Raw genomic sequence first — 16,060 nt, forward strand, 5'->3', positions numbered from 1 at the left:
GTGACGAGGGCTTGTTTCCAGGTGTGTCAGATGGTTACTGAGTGTGGGACTCTGACAGTTTGTGTCTGTTTCTGAGATGAGTGCATGTCTCCGTGGGTCTGTGACGGCGCATCTTTGGTTTCTTTTCTGATGGGGTGGATGTCCGTTCGTATTCCTGTGATGGATTCTGGGTAGCAGTTTCTGAACAGTGTCAGTGACTGCTGCATGCCTGTGAGTGTATGTGTCTGTGACTGGGTCTATCAGCTCGTGTTTTTGTTACGTTGCCTGTCTACTAGGGGTGCAAAAAAATGTATGCAAGTGCACACTTTGGTCAACGTTGCTCAAGCAGTAGTTCACTGTAATCAGAAGTGTCTGGACGCTGATAGTCTGGACCTTGAGCACCTCTTGTAATTGCAGAAGTCAAATGTGACTTGTGTTCATCTTTTGTTATCAGTATATATTGTTACAATTTTCACAGTTTTCCTTAAAATGTGTATACATTTCTTTTGGCACCCTCTGTATGTGGCTCTATCACATAAGTATATGTCTGCCTTTGTAGTAGTGCATGTGTGTCTGTGGAGTGTCTGTGTGGCTTCCTGTGACAGACTCTGGGTCTCTCATTTCTGGGATAACATAAGTCTTTCTGTGACAGTGCATGGCTGACAGTGCCAGTGTCTTTGTAACAAGTTCTGGCGGTGTGTTTGACAGGACATTTCTGTGTCACTGTCACATGGCAATGTAGGTCTACATGAATCTCTGGAGTGCCTGTCTTTCTGTAACTGTATCTCTGTGTCATTCTGGGACATGATGCTCTCTGGCAGCATGCCTGCCTGACAGTAGATGTCACTGTCTTTGTGACACTGCATGTCTGCATGTGTGTCTAGGACAAGTTTACATGAATGTGATGGTATTTGTTTGTGTATATCTCACAGGATACGTCTGTGTCTCTGGAGTGCATGTCTGTCTGCCTGAAGCATAAGGCCAAATTTTCCCAAATTTGTGACTAAGGGTATTTTATCACCTCTCCGAGTTCTCAGTCCCTGTCTCATCTGGAAGCACACCCCTAAGCCAGCACCTGTCTGGCTTGCTCCCACTCCTAAAGAACCACTCCCCCTGTCATTCCACATTCTGGACCTGCTGACTGGGCTCACGGCCAATGTCTATGTTAAGGGGTCCAAAAACACTCCATGGGCCGCCGCTTCGGCGATGCTGCCCTTTGACCAGCGCGTTCCCCGCGGTGTTGGTCAGGGGGTTACCCCCCCAGGCAGCTGGACAGGTTCTTCCAGGATCCCCAGCTTCAGTTTCAGGGCGGAAGCCATCGGTCGCCTAGAGGGCCCTTGTCCTTTGTGAGAAGCACCCTTCGGAGAAGATCCTGGATAGCCTCAGGCCGGGATTCTTAGAAGCCAGGCCTGGCATTATCTCCGTGCTAATCTCGAGGCAGCAGCGGCAAACCAACTTCCTAGGAAAGGAGGGGGTGCAGTTATTTTTTTAAGTTTATATCTATATATACACATACACGCATATATATATATATATATATATATGTATGTATATAAACCCGTGCAACAACCAAAACATGCGGTAGCTGCAAAGGGATTCCCAGAACCGGTTTCATCTTCGCGCGCCCCCTCATTTGCATACAGGCCCTACCCCCACGGAAGATCCGGGCACGTATTTGCATAAGAAGTACTTGAAACATTGAGGGTGTATGCAAATAAGGACTGCCTCCGATTGGCTGGGGTACAGCAGGTGCCGCGTCCGGATTGATCAAAGCCAAGTGGGCGGGGCTGTTGCTCAGGGCGACTCTCTCCGGAGGCGCGTGCCCCGGTTCAGTAGCGTTGGGGCTGGCGCGCTCGGCAAATCTTACCGGTGCACCGTTTGTGGGCGCTTGTGGGCCAGCAGTTTGCCTGTCTTCCACCCTGGCGCCTCCTAGTCCTGGATCCCCGGCCTCGCTGCCCCAGGCGTCCACGCCCTGCGGGCTCAATCTGCGCAGCGCCTCCTCCATGTTGAGCAAACCTCTTCAGGGGCTCGCTGTGGCCCCCGTGACCCCCACGCCGCCGCCAGGTGAGCTAGGCTTCCCTGCCGCTACCAGGCCGGGAGGGCTGAGGCGATGGAGGGTGACGCGGGGAGAGGGGTAGGGGTCGTGGCGGGTCTCTTCACGCGGCCACCCTGACTTCCTCGCCTCCGCCTGCGTAGGAGGCAAGGATCGGGAAGCGTTCGAGGCCCAGTACCGACTTGGCCCCCTCCTGGGTAAGGGGGGCTTTGGCACGGTCTTCGCAGGACATCGCATCACAGACCGACTCCAGGTATCCGCCACAAGGGTCTGGGGAGGGTCAGGTGTTCGTGTGGCTGAGGCGAGAGGCCGGGACTAGGCAGCGGATTGACCGGGAATGAGCCCACAATGTGTGTGGTAGGGTCCTGGGAACCAGGACCCGAATTGCTGGGGGCGTTGGAGTGCGCGCGCCCTCATGTGCTTGTATGTGTGTGAGGGGGAACGACTCAGGTGGGCTTTTGGGGGAGGGGCGTGTGGGGGAGGGGCAGGAATTCCGGAGGGCCAGTGAGTGAGACCAATGAACGGGGGTCCTGAGGACTCTAGACCCTGGGATCCAGAGGATGGGTATATGTGTGCGAAGGTGGGGACCCAGAACTGAGATTTGGGGGATTTGGGAGGCAAGGTGTCCACTATGGAGTCGTGAGGGCCAGGACCCCGGGACAGAGTTGGGGCGTCCTGGGCCTGCGTGGGAAGATGGAGCGCTTGGGGTGTGAGGAAATTCGGAACTCAGGACCTCGAGTGCGGGCTCCTGAGAAGGGAGATCCCAGGGCTGAGGGCGACGGGAGAGGTGAAGTTGGTCCTGGGACTTGCGGGCCGGGGAGAAGCCCCGGCTCGTTGGGGGTCGTGGTGTGGTGTGATTGGGGCCACAAAGACTTGGGTGAGGCTCAGCACTGGGAGGGCTCCGGGGGTCATCTGCCGGCCCTCTCACCCCAGCTCGCTTCTCCAGGTGGCCATCAAAATGATTCCCCGGAATCGCGTGTTGGGCTGGTCCTCCGTGGTGAGTATCTTCGGAGCCCTTCCTGACCTGGCGGCGCCATGGCCAACTATGGGCTCACTCATTCACTCGCCCCCTTGCCTTTCTACAGTTTGTGTGCATCGCCGGGCCCTGTAACGGCGAGATCGCTCCTCCCAGCCCGTTTACTCTCCTGCGGTGACATCCACACCTCCACACAGTTCTGACTCACCCCAGTTCCTCTAGAGCCCTGGATTCTCCCCTCTAACCCTCTTTCTCCTCCTCCCTCCAAACACTACTTCAGGGGCTGCCCGCAGGGCATGCTGGTGGGGAAAGGGGGGCAGAGGTCAGTGGTTGCCATGGTAACGGTGGCTACTTCTCCGCTGTAGCGTGCTAACGGACGGCAGGGTGGGTCTGGGCCAGTTGTAGAGGCGGGAGCGCCCCCTGGCGGGATCTGGGAAGACTGCGCCTGCGCAATAGGAATTTTCACCGCCGTGAGAAAACCTGTGCAGCAGTGCAAAGTCCGTGGAGTGGCCAGCAGAGGGCCCCACCTCCGCTAGAAGGGCTGCTTGTGGGAGTCCGCGTGCCCACGTGGGGCTTTTAGAGTGGAGCGGCTTTTGTGACCTGGTAACATGTATGTCTTTTATTGAACTCCAACTGTATGCCTCAGGCTTTGCTTCATTATAAAAGCTTACTGTGTTCCAAGTCCCACTAATTACTTTCATTCATATGGTTCTGGGCACTTAGCAAAATATATTTATTGAGAGCTCCATTTGTGCTAGATCCTTTTCTATTATACTAATTGCTTTCACTTATTTAATACCTATGTATTGAGCCCTACCCTGTTACTAGGCATAGCTTGAGCTTTGTCAGTGAACAAAATCCATTACATAGTACTGAGTACTAACTGTGCCAGATGCCATGCTACATAAAGTCCTTTCATCTATTTAAGGAACATTTATTGAGCACCTACTGTGCATAAGGTACTGTTCTAAACTGTTGTGGCTACTCGTCTGCGGGTCGTGAAAGAATTCGTGAGTCGGGTAGAAATACAGAAGGAAGTCTAATTAAGAGCAGAGTCTGTTGGGCAGAGTCCTCTGGAAACTACTGCAAACTATTGTGCTGAGTCTTGTCTGAAGTTTTAAATTTTCTCACCAGGATGTAAATTGCTTTTCCCTGTAATGGAATTTTCTATTCAGTTCGGCTTTGTCCCTTGGGGTGGGGGAAGGTGCAGTTAAGCTGTTTATCACAACCTTTGCATTCGTTATGTAGATTTAAGTTGGCGCCTGGAGTGGATCCCATACAAATGCAAAACCTTGCCTAAGTCACAGGGCCTGCTTGGGCCAAAGTAAACAGAACCATTGAAACCTGCATAGTAAATGTATAGGAAGCAGAATCTTTAGGATTTGGCGGAAAGGAAGCGAAGAAAGAAAAGGAAGCTTTCAAAAAGTCCCAAGCTAAATTACACTTGTTAAATCACATTATACCAGAGATCCAAATCTCAAAACAGCAGGTCTAGTGCCACTGTTGCCATCCCCTGTCTCATCATAAACTCTGGAGATGTCAGTGAACAAAACAGTTAACATATTGTATAATAGTGGCTTTCATTAAGAACCACTTTTATTCTTCAAATACTTACTGAGCTCCTATTACGTGCCAGATGTGCATAGGCTTTTGGTTTGAATCACCTTCCCAATGGCTGTGTGAGTTTGAGCCCTTAAGATGAGCAAACTGAGAGCCGTGGAAGGATCAGTGGTTTGCTCAAGGCCATGTAGGTAGGAGGCTGAGGGGCTACGATTTAAGTTCAGGTGAGAAGTCAGCCTCCGAGCCGCTGACCTGATGTCTGTATTTCCTTTCCTCTCCTTGTTTCCCCCCACAGTCAGACTCAGTCACGTGCCCACTGGAAGTGGAACTGCTATGGAAGGTGGGGGCAGGTGCTGGACACCCTGGTGTGATCCGCCTGCTTGACTGGTTTAAGACACCAGAGGGCTACATGCTGGTCCTCGAGCGGCCTCTGCCTTCCCAGGATCTCTTTGACTACATCACAGAGCAGGGCCCGTTGGGTGAAGACCGAAGCCGCTGCCTCTTTGCCCAGGTAGTGGCAGCTGTTCGGCACTGCCATGCCCGTGGAGTTGTCCATCGTGACATCAAGGATGAGAACATCCTGATAGACCTCCGCCGGGATTGTATCAAACTCATTGATTTTGGTTCTGGTGCCCTGCTTCACGATAAACCCTACACTGACTTTGATGGTAAGGTTTCACTAAAACTCGGTGGGGCGATTTTTTTCACCTTTAATCTTTATGGTCCCTTGACCTTTAAGCTCCAGTGCTGGGGTGTCCTGTAACCCTTGATCTATATTGTACCTTTATAAGGTTCTTGATTTTTAATACGGGGGACTCTCAAGCCTTGCCCTCTGTTAAAGCCCATCTACTCACAGTGCCCTGACCTTCCTTGTTGTGGGCTCTTATGTTGGTGAGGGGATCCTGTTATTATCCTAAGTGTTCTTTTCTGGTAAGGGTGAGACAGGATAGTTAGCAGTTAGCATGTCTCAAGGGGATCTTACTGTTGACTTTTAAGTGTTTTTGTTCTGTGAGGGGATTCTACCGTTATCTTAACTGCTCTTATTCCGGTGATGAGACCCTGCTATTATAGTTAAAGAACTCCTATTGTGGTGAGGGGACCCTGCTCATGTAGTTATTCTCTTTAATTCTGGTGTGGGGACCATACTTCCTGGGGAGGGCGGAGTGGGAGGAGGGCATTATCAGAGAGTAGTCTAACCTCTGGCTTGCGTGCAGGGACAAGGGTTTACAGCCCCCCGGAGTGGATCTCTCGTCACCAGTACCATGCACTCCCAGCCACTGTCTGGTCACTGGGTATCCTTCTCTATGACATGGTGTGTGGGGACATTCCCTTCGAGAGGGACCAGGAGATTCTGCAGGCTGAGCTTCACTTTCCTGCCCATGTCTCCCCAGGTGAGGCCCTCGCTGGCCCCAACCCAGTGGGCTCCATCCCTCCCAGGGACTGGTGTCCACCACTCACTGCTAATCTGTGTGTTTGTCACCTGCAGACTGTTGTGCCCTAATCCGCCGGTGCCTGGCCCCCAAACCCTCTGCGCGACCCTCACTGGAGGAGATCCAGCTGGACCCCTGGATGCAGACACCAGCCGAGGGTGCACCCTCCAGCACCCCTCAAGGGGGTCCCACTTCTTTGGCCTGGTCCCTGCTGCCCTAGTTGGGATGGCCATCCCATGGCCATGCCAAAGGGACAGAAGGACATCTGTTGACCTGGTTTTACAGGCCATCAAAAATCCAGTGTTAACTAGGGTCAGTTTGGGGATCAGGGGTCAGAAGACATAAACCAAGTCTGCCCAGCCCCCATCCCAGTTCTGCTAAGGAGCCCTCCCAGAATTTACGGTTTCTTATCTGGAGGGGAGGACTTCTTGCTTCTCATTTTGCTAAGGATGTTTACTTGGTTGAAGTTACTTCCCTTCAGAGTCCCAGGACTCTTATTCTGATTTGTTACAACCCTTACATGGGCACCTCCTGCTACCACCACACAAACTTAGTTCAAATGCTCTAACTTGGGCAAGGGTGCTTTCCTTCAATACCCCAGCAGCTTTTGTTTTAGTAAAGGGACCCTTTCCTCTAGCCTAGGGTCCCATATTCAGTCAAGCTGCTTGCCTACCTCAGCCCAAGGTTGCTTACTCTGGGGGAGGTAATGCCCTATTGTTACCCCAGGGCTTAAGACGATTTTTTTTATTTTATTTTTTGGTGAGGGGGACCCTACTGTGTTATTCTAAGTGCTCTTATTCTGGTGAGAACCCTACTTCCATAATTTGGGAAGGAATGGGAGATGGATACCACTAAAGTCCACTAGGGTGGAGGGGTGTGTGTTTTGGGGTAAATGGGGTAGGGGAAATAAGTCTTGTTGTTTGTTCACCTGGGGCCTCCCCCATCTTTTTTGGATTCTTGCTGCCTCCTTCTGAGCCAGGATTGTCCAGTTGCTGAAATGTAAATACTTAACGTATTGGGGGAAGGGAGCTCCAAATATGTCATCCTCTCCCTTCTCCCCCTGCCTGGATTATTTAAAAAGCCATGTGCGGAATCCCACTATTTAATAAACATAATAGAATCACAAGTGACTGGCCATTTGTAGTTGTAGTGGGGCATTGATGGAACATGTATGTACTGCATGCTGAGATGAGGGAGATGGACTGGATCTCACTTCTACCCTCAGGAAGACTCCTGTGGTGCTGTCCTAAAGATCTTTTATGGTTTCATTTAAGCAAGACCACAAAGAAAAACTTGACAACCCCCCCCACACACACACCTGCTCTCGTGTAGTGCCCGGTATGTGCAGAAGGGCTCCATTGGAGATAGACATTGAAAATGTTTGGGACACATCCCCAGTTGCAGATGGTTAGCTCAGGGCCAGAAAAAGCTGCTCCTTTTCCCCAACCCCAGGGAGAGACTAAATCTCTTACCCGTGGGAGAAAAGCCCTTTCATGGCACTGGGGAGGGTGGGGCCAGGGTAGAGTGCAGACAGGAAATCCCCCCCCCAGCCCCTTGATTTCTAATCACCTCTAGGGTGTAAGTCACCTGTTTTGTCCTTTTTGCCTCTCCCCTGTCTTACCTGTTCGTCTCTCTCAACTCTTGACTTACTTGCCCTGCCCTATACTGTCTTGGTTTCACTTGTCCAAACCTCAAAAGCTAACCTAAGTCTCTCAGCTGCTAGCTCACCTGTCTGCTTCTCACTTTTCCATCCTCAATGGTGACTCACTTGTCCTCCCTTCGCCTTTTGAACTCGCCAGTGACTTTTCACTTGTATATCCTAAACTGCCCTGATTTTATCGCTAGCTTACCTGCCTGACCTTACACCTGCCACGCTCCCTGTCTCACTTCCCTCCCAGATGCCCGCAGGCTCTCCAGGGGGTGGGGCGTCACCGGGATAGAGGAAAGAAACGTCTGTCCAACCTGGAAAGACGAGTTTTGACGCGCAAAGGGCGGTGCCATCAGAAGAGGGTGCAGAAACAGCGGGGCAACCGAACCAATGAGACAAGGAGACAGCACGGGCGGGTGATTTGGAAAACTGGATCGATGAAGGTGGGGGCGGGTCTAGTAACAGGAATGGACCGAACAGGCTGTGCAGAGACGGCGGAAGGCTGAGCCAGCCGCGTGCCCGATCTCCTCACCCAGAAGTTTGGAAGTCCCGAGGCCGGTGGCACAACGCGTTCTGGAAGGGAAAGCCACCGCTCTGGTCAGCCCATCCCTCACCCTACCTCACCCCGGAAGCGGAAGTGATGGACACGGAAGTGACCTGCTGTTGCCGAGGGGACGGGCCCGGCAGATGCCAACATGGCAGCGGCTGGGTCTAGCGGTTCCACCGCGGCGGCCGGGCCGGGGGCGGTCTCCGCGGGGGCGGGGGCGTTGGAGCCTGGGACCGTGAGTGCGGGTGAGACAGGCTGTGGCCGAGCGGTCGGCGGCGGGGAGCTAGTCAGGATCGCTGAGGGGGTCAGGAAGGTTCCTCACTGAGGCGAGAGGGAGCATCCGTATGGACCGACCTATGTGGGGGTGGCGGGGTGGGAGTGAGGGCAGGACGGAACAGACCGTTGTGAGTGTGCTGGTGGGGAAAAGACCATTCTGAGGGTGATGGGAGGTCCCTTCCGCACATGGAGAGTAGAGACCATTCTGAGTTTAGGGGGATATTTCCTTTTGGGGAGGCTAGGAGCTCTAAGACCATTCTGGGGGGGGGTGTCTTTCCTTATAGAAGGGAGAGACCATTCCGAGGGTGGTAGAGTTTCTCTTTACAGAAGGAAGAGCTCATTCTGAGTGTGGAAGAGTTCGTTATAGAAGGGAGAGGCTGTTCTAAGGGGGGTGGTTTCTTCCTTATAAACGGGCGGGCTATTGCGAGTTAGGGTGAGGCGGGCCCTTCCTTATATGACTTAGTCCATTTTGAGGATAAGGATGTCCTTCATTATATGGGGAAAAGACCGTCCTGGGGGTCCCCTCCAAATGGAGGTATAGTTCATTGTATGTGGGAGTGGGAGAAGGGACGTTCTGAGGGTGCCGCCCTTCCTCACCTGGAGAGTTCACTGTGTGAGTAGAGCAAGGAGTAGTAATTCCTTGGCTGGAGGTAGGATGCGATGGTTGGAGTACTGGGCCATGCGTAGTATAGGGAAATACCTCCTTATATCATTGAGGGAACTAGGCCACTCTTGGTGAAGTAACCACTGCTTGCTTATATGTGGTTCAATCCTTGGGAAAGGGTGGGAATCATTTCTTATATTTGCTAGGTCATTTGGGGTCAGAAGGAATCAGTCATCATAGGAAGGAGAGGTTGGAGAGACCACTCTGAGTGTGAGGGAATGGGATAATTTACGAGGGGGAAAGACCGTTTCTTAGGGGGTCGGCATGCTCTCATTCCCTGTATTGGGGTATCATGCTTCACATGGCACAACCCGTCATTCAATAGAAGCAACATTTCATGTAAATCTTCGATTTGCTCTTCCATAAAATGGGAATCCTTATAGTTCCTTAGGAGATGAGACAGATGTTAGGGTCTATTGAGGTAATCCATGTAAATCCCCGAGCCCAGCGATTGGCACACAGTAAGCACTCAATGAGAATGTGGTTGGTATTCTGTCCCCCGGGAGACAGGGCCTTCTCCAGCCATTTCCTGACACATCAGCAAGGATTCCAGGTATGGGCCCCGCCTACTTCTCCCTTTCCAGCTCTTCCTCTGACTGAGGCGGTGGAAGCAGGAGGAGTCAGACCTTGTTAGGGACAGGCTGGACGGACAGACAGAGGGAGGCAGCTGTGGTGGTGAGGCGGATCCTGCTTGAGAAAAGACGGGAAGCTGGTGGTGCGGCTCTACCCCGACAGCTTCTGACCCTCTCTTCCCCCTTGCTCCTTCCATTCCCCACAGCTCACCGGCGCCTCAAATACATATCCCTGGCCGTGCTGGTGGTCCAGAATGCCTCGCTCATCCTTAGCATCCGCTACACCCGCACGCTGCCTGGGGACCGCTTCTTTGCCACCACTGCTGTGGTCATGGCCGAAGTGCTTAAAGGTCTCACCTGCCTGCTGCTGCTCTTCGCACAGAAGAGGGGTACGAGCCAGGGAAGGGTGCTGCACTGGAGTCGGTGGGTGGGACTCTGCGTGGTGGGTGTGTGTGTGTACGTCCCCGAATCCACATGGAGGGTTTGCTGTTGGCGTATCTCTTGTCTGTGAAACGGCCTGGGGAGTATGTAAGCGCAGCTAAGCTGCCTTGTCGCTCCAGCTCTGAGTAGCTGCTTCCACACTTTTACACCCCAACCACTCTGAGAGGTGGCCTGAGGGGACTGTACAAGGGAGATAGTCTGTGCCCATAAGTAGCAGGTGACTCTTACGTGGTGATTTATGTATTTCTCTTTTAAAAAAACTTTTCATTATGGAGAATTTCAAACACAAAATCGGAGAAAATAATAAAATAGTCAAATACCCATGTCCCTATCACCCCGATCCAACAATTGTCAACTCATGGCCACTCTGCCATTAAACTTCATCAGTGAGTATCCACTCTGCCAATCTATGTCTGCCTGTTATCCCCCCACCTTATGATACTGAAGTACAGTAAGTCCTCCGTTAATGTCATCAGTCATCAATAAGTAATGAGACTTTAAATGAAACGTTAAACAAAACCAGTTTTACCACAGGCTAATTCATACAAACAAGAGTTAAGTTTCTAGGCATCTCATCAACATTATAAAGCAACAACATTGAATGAAACAAATGGTACTCAGGGACCTGACCTGTGTCCCGTGTGAAGTATTCTTTTGAAGTAAATCCACCCTTATTATCTTGAATGTATATTTTGGTATATTAAAAAAATAACTGCAATAACTAAAAATTACACATCAAAACAATTAACAATAATTTAAAAAGTTAACAATATAACCAAATATCCAGTTAATGTCCAAATTTTGTAGTGATTTCTCAAATGTCATAAACGTTTTTAAAAATTTGTCTGACTCGAGTTTACATCAAGGTCAGTGTTTGTAACTGGTTGATGTCTTCTGGGTCTGTCCACCTCTAGGTTTCCCTCCAACTCTTTTTTCCTCTCTGGTTAATTTGTTCAAGAAAGCAGGTCATTTGTCTTACAGACTTGGGGTAATCTGGATTTTGCTGTCTGCCTCCCTGTAGTATTATTTAACGTGTTCTTCTGTCGTCTGTATTCCCTATAGGTTGGGTTTATCTACTAATGTAAACACCTCCCTGAAGGCCTTCTTTAAAATGCTGCCTAGTCGTTTCTCTATAAAGGCCTTGCATGTGGCTGTACCCTCAGCACTTACATTGAACAAGACGTTCTTACCCACTCAATAGTTCCAGGGCTCCAGGAGGGAGCAGTTTTGGGACCCCACCTGCTCTGTTCCTGACTGTTTCTGAGATACTTTCGAGTGAACACTGCATGGCCGGCCCTGCTTTGGCTGTGCAGGTGGGCACGTTGGCAGTGCAGACACCTTTCTTGCCCTCATAGGGCTGATATTTTAGATGGGGAGAAACAAATAACTGCACATTTAATCACAGGCTTTCATGTCTTCGCTACAATTTCAACCCCACCCCCGTTTTTCTTTTTCCTGAGTTAGTTTGCTGGTAAAACTTGGCCTGATCCGATGTGGGGGTATTTGTATATTTGTGTTTTGTCTTTTTTTCTCATTTGGTGGGAATATGAATGTGCTTGATTATGGTGTGTAGCCCCATGTATGTGGAGTGTGTTATGTGAAATATATAGTATATATACCATGTTACCTTTCTAACACCTGGAAATTTTTCAACACCCAAACCCCTGGGCCCGGTGAATTTGGGTAGAGGGGTAGATGTTGATAATTACTCCTGGGATTAATACCATGAAGGGCAAGGACGGTTTTGTAAACGAGCATCAGCAGGAGTTCCTGCCATAATCTTGTGCAATGGGTGTGGGGTTTTCCCTGAGGAGCGACACTGAACTTCAAAAAGAAGTGGGGTGAGCTTTGCAAATGCCTTATTATGTAGGAACGTATTCTCGTTTATTGATCGGAGCAGGTCCTAACTAGACTTCCTGCTTAATAATCAAGCCTGTGTTCTTCCATGTGGCAGGGGCAACTGCTTAGTGTGTGTAGGGCTGACAGAAAGATGCGGTCAAGTGGGAGAGGGCCCCTTGAGCAGTTTGCGGGCCAGTAAGGAGCTAGGATAAGTCTCCAAGTCAGTCTAAAAGTTCCCGTCTGTTTGGTAAACAGCCTTCCACCCTCACTCCTAGGGCTTCTACTTCACAAGCTCCTAGTTAATGCTGAGGAGTTCATTGTACAAATGTGTACTGAGTGCTTGCCCTAAGTGGTGCTCTGTGCCAGGGAGGTAGGCTCTCAGATGAATGAGATATGGTCTGTGATTCTCAGACACGGTGTGAAGTCCAGTGTTAATGGACTTCTGTGTCCGTTCAGCTGAGTATCTGAAAGGCCTACTGGAGATGTGCTTGTACTTCAGGGAAACTGAGAGCACAGACCTCATTCTAGCCCTCAGGGAGTCAGATTGTAGTGGGGGAGACACAGGACTAGGCCCAGTCCCGGTCCTCGGAGGATCCCCATCTTTGGTAGTCGGTGCTAAGAAGGGCTCTCCTCCCCCCACCAAGGTAACGTGAAGCACCTGGTCCTCTTCCTCCACGAGGCCGTCCTGGTGCAGTATGTGGACACACTCAAGCTCGCAGTGCCCTCTCTCATCTACACCTTACAGAATAACCTCCAGTATGTTGCCATCTCCAACCTGCCAGCTGCCACTTTCCAGGTGAGCCCCAAGCCCAGCATAGCCCTGGCGGAACTGGCTGGGATGGGGGGTGTAGGATAAGGGGGAGGGGGCGCAGAGAGCAGGAGCGGTGTCACCTTTGGAATTTCCTTGGAGCTCCCTCAACCTTTGTTTCCTCATCTGTGGGAAATGGGAATGGAAATGGTCATAGCTACTCACTGAGATGCTGGAATGATTAAAAGACATAACTTGGGAAGAGCCCCTGCTTGGCGATAGATGAGCTTTAGGCTATTTGCAGACAGCCTTGTGAAATGGTTAAAGAGCCTGGATGCTGGGGCCCGGCTGCCTGGGTTTATCCCAGCTCTGCTACTTTCCAGCTGTGTGATATTGGGCAAGTCACTTAATCTCTCTGTGCCTTAGTTGTCTCATCTTTAAATTGCATTTGACAGTGGTGCCCACTTCATACATGAGGATTAAATGAACGAATTCATGTGAAGTGCTTAGACCACACCTGGTACATAGTAAGTGCTGTGTACGTGTTTGCTCACATTGTATGGCCGACTTATTCGTATCAACAGGTATTGATCAAGACCTCCGTCCTCATGATGTCTGCCATTCATTCATTCCCTGCTGTGTGAGGTGTCTCACACACACCAGCCGTGGTTTAGGGCAGATGACGTCAGGGCTCAGACAGGGAAGTGCTTCTCCCCTCATCACACAGCCAGGAAATGGGGCTGGGATGTGAGCTTAGGTGTGGCCCAGCCACCGTCCTGTGCACCTTCTGGGAGGCAACCTCAGAGCTGTTTAACTGCATCTCAGTCAGTGGCCAGTGGCTGGATGTTTTTGCTGTTTTATTGTCATCTACCCCACCCTGTCCCCCATGCACACATGTTGGGGGTAAAGGGCAGTCCTCAGTGCCTTCCACATGCCACTCGCAGGTGACGTACCAGCTGAAGATCCTGACCACAGCCCTGTTCTCCGTGCTCATGCTGAACCGAAGCCTGTCCCGGCTGCAGTGGGCCTCCCTGCTGCTTCTCTTCACGGGCGTCGCCATTGTCCAGGCACAGCAAGCCGGTGGCGGGGGCCCACGGCCACTGGATCAGAACCCCGGGGCGGGCCTGGCGGCTGTCGTGGCCTCCTGCCTCTCTTCAGGCTTTGCAGGTGTCTACTTTGAGAAGATCCTCAAGGGCAGTTCAGGCTCCGTGTGGCTGCGCAACCTGCAGCTGGGCCTCTTCGGCACGGCACTGGGCCTGGCGGGGCTCTGGTGGGCCGAGGGCACCGCTGTGGCCCGCCGCGGCTTCTTTTTCGGGTACACGCCCGCTGTCTGGGGCGTGGTGCTCAACCAGGCCTTTGGTGGGTTACTGGTGGCTGTGGTTGTCAAGTACGCCGACAACATCCTCAAGGGCTTTGCCACCTCCCTGTCCATCGTGCTGTCCACTGTTGCCTCCATCCGCCTCTTCGGCTTTCACGTGGACCCGTTGTTTGCCCTTGGTGCTGGGCTGGTCATCGGTGCCGTCTACCTCTACAGCCTTCCCCGAGGTGCAGCCAAAGCCATAGCCTCTGCTTCGGCCTCCGCCGCCACCGGGCCCTGCACGCACCAGCAGCCTCCCGGGCAGCCGCCGCCACCACAGCTCTCTTCCCACCGTGGAGACCTCAGCGCGGAGCCCTTTCTGCCAAAGTCAGTGCTGGTGAAGTGAGGGCTGGCGGCGGTGGGGGGAGACAGGGTGGGGGGCTGGATGGAGGGTGTTGGGCATCTGGAGGACCCACGTTGCCACTTGGGCCTGGCTCCTCTGGGGCTGGAAGTCTTTTCTCCCAGGTCATTGAGACTTCTGGAAGGGCATGGGGCTGGACGGGCATCACATGAACCCTTCCTTGTAGGCTGGTCCCCCCTCCCCTGGAGGGGTTTTTAGAGCCGCCTCTTCTGCCCCAGTCTAACCCCTTTGAGGACCAGGTTACGGGTATTGTCATTCAAAGCCTTTCTGTCTGCCCCCCCCTCAGCCGGAGAGGTCGTCATGCCTGGGAGAATCCCTCCCAGAAATCCCTCCAGCTTTGTAAGGACAAAGTGGACAAAAATCCTACAACTCTTTAGTAATGACTCATGCCTACCTGTGGGGTTCTGTTTGCCATAGCTCGAGGCCTTCTCCCTCACAATCACACTGGATCACGTCAGCAGCTCGGTCTTTTTGTGGCCTTCAGGCAGCTTCCCTGACACTAAGACCCTTGAAAAGTGGGCCTCTTGTGAGCACCCAGGGAGAGAGCAGGGGGCGAGAGCTGACATTTTTGCATCAGCCCTTTCCAGAAGCAGGGACTATTTGGTTTTTAGTGGTTTGGGCATTTGTGGTGTATTCGGATGATTTGTGATCCAGGGTGTGGGAAAAGCAGGGAGAGAGGTCCTTGAAGTGGCTGAATCTCACTGAATCTAAGACAATGTCAGTTGCCAGGTGAAGGGTTCTTTCCTGAGACATCCTGAAGGGAAAAATAAAGCTGCCAATCACACTCTTGCTGCCCCACTAGCTGAATGAGGGACCCTTAGTTCATAAGGGTGGGTGTCTTAAAGTTACTGAAATATGGATCCTGCCCCCTTGTACCTCCCAAAGCTTATTAACCCCTTAACTGTCTCCCAGGGTGTGTGCACGCGTGTGTGCGCACATGCACATGGGAAATGCCTGGGCTCTTTGTGTGAATAGGGCCATTGGATCTTTATTTTTGATCAATGTGTTCTGACTTTTTGGTTTGTTTTCTAAGGAACTGTAATGAACAAATGTCAGGATACCCAATGCCAAATAAAGATGTTGTATTTATTTAGTCCACGTGTAGCTTTCTGACCCAGAGGACCCGCCCTCTCTGTGTGGGCTCTGTTACTAACCCCAAGACTGCCAGCCTCACTACTGTTGCCTTCACTTGCTCAGGACACCCGCCTGCCAGCCCACCCCAGCTTTCTGTGTTTTTCTTTCCTCCCCATTCCCACCACAGGTTGCTCACCAAGGTGAAGGGTTCGTAGCCGCTGGGATTGAAGACGCTGGCCTGGCCTCGTTCTCCCTTCTTGCCCTGGCCCAGCCAGGACCAAACTCTCTGATCAGTGTTAGGGGTGGGGGGAGGCAGACACCGACCCACCTGTCCCCACCCCCACCCCCCACCCCCCACCCCCCACAGGGCTGACAAGACTAAACTCTGATAAGGAGGGCCCCATCAAGGACCCACCTCGGCCTCCAGCCCCTGCCACCCCCAGGTCCCTGCCGCCCCCACAGTATTTCTTAGGTGAGTTTTTGCAAATAAAATGTGTTTTGCATCTTGCCGCCTTGGGTTGGGAAACCTCAAAAG

At 51.9% G+C, this 16,060-nt stretch overlaps 2 protein-coding genes across 4 annotated transcripts; both read left to right on the forward strand.

Annotated features, from left to right (window-relative positions):
- Nucleotides 1–1,781: 1,781 nt before the first annotated feature.
- Nucleotides 1,782–7,122, forward strand: PIM2 (Pim-2 proto-oncogene, serine/threonine kinase). The gene is made up of 6 exons (XM_081042502.1): nucleotides 1,782–2,043; nucleotides 2,176–2,285; nucleotides 2,979–3,029; nucleotides 4,864–5,236; nucleotides 5,783–5,959; nucleotides 6,055–7,122. Exons 1-6 carry the CDS (start codon nucleotides 1,983–1,985, stop codon nucleotides 6,216–6,218), a joined length of 936 nt encoding a protein of 311 aa, XP_080898628.1. The 5' UTR covers nucleotides 1,782–1,982; the 3' UTR covers nucleotides 6,219–7,122.
- A 1,192-nt stretch (nucleotides 7,123–8,314) lies between these two features.
- Nucleotides 8,315–16,035, forward strand: SLC35A2 (solute carrier family 35 member A2; the record flags this gene model as incomplete). 3 transcript variants are annotated; one of them, XM_081043134.1, is made up of 5 exons in its annotated part: nucleotides 8,315–8,438; nucleotides 9,912–10,094; nucleotides 12,630–12,781; nucleotides 13,678–14,417; nucleotides 15,713–16,035. In XM_081043134.1, the coding sequence occupies exons 1-5, from the start codon at nucleotides 8,342–8,344 to the stop codon at nucleotides 15,738–15,740; spliced, it is 1,200 nt and encodes a 399-aa protein (XP_080899260.1). In that variant the 5' UTR covers nucleotides 8,315–8,341. The 3 variants fall into 3 exon arrangements, with proteins under 3 accessions (XP_080899260.1, XP_080899262.1, XP_080899261.1); XM_081043136.1 differs by having other exon boundaries at nucleotides 14,268–14,417; nucleotides 15,713–15,973; XM_081043135.1 differs by lacking the exon at nucleotides 15,713–16,035 and adding an exon at nucleotides 15,485–15,545.
- Between the last annotated feature and the right edge of the window lie 25 nt (nucleotides 16,036–16,060).

The sequence above is a fragment of the Rhinolophus hipposideros genome (assembly GCF_964194185.1).
Source record: "Rhinolophus hipposideros genome assembly, chromosome: X".
Classification (NCBI taxonomy): domain Eukaryota; kingdom Metazoa; phylum Chordata; class Mammalia; order Chiroptera; family Rhinolophidae; genus Rhinolophus; species Rhinolophus hipposideros.

Bases quoted from the DNA above. Each gene is read 5' to 3' on its own strand.
- PIM2 (XM_081042502.1), top strand. From the start codon at position 1,983: ATGTTGAGCAAACCTCTTCAGGGGCTCGCTGTGGCCCCCGTGACCCCC. The intron at 2,286-2,978 runs GTATCCGCCACA...TCGCTTCTCCAG, and splicing joins GCATCACAGACCGACTCCAG to GTGGCCATCAAAATGATTCC. The intron at 3,030-4,863 runs GTGAGTATCTTC...TTCCCCCCACAG, and splicing joins TGTTGGGCTGGTCCTCCGTG to TCAGACTCAGTCACGTGCCC.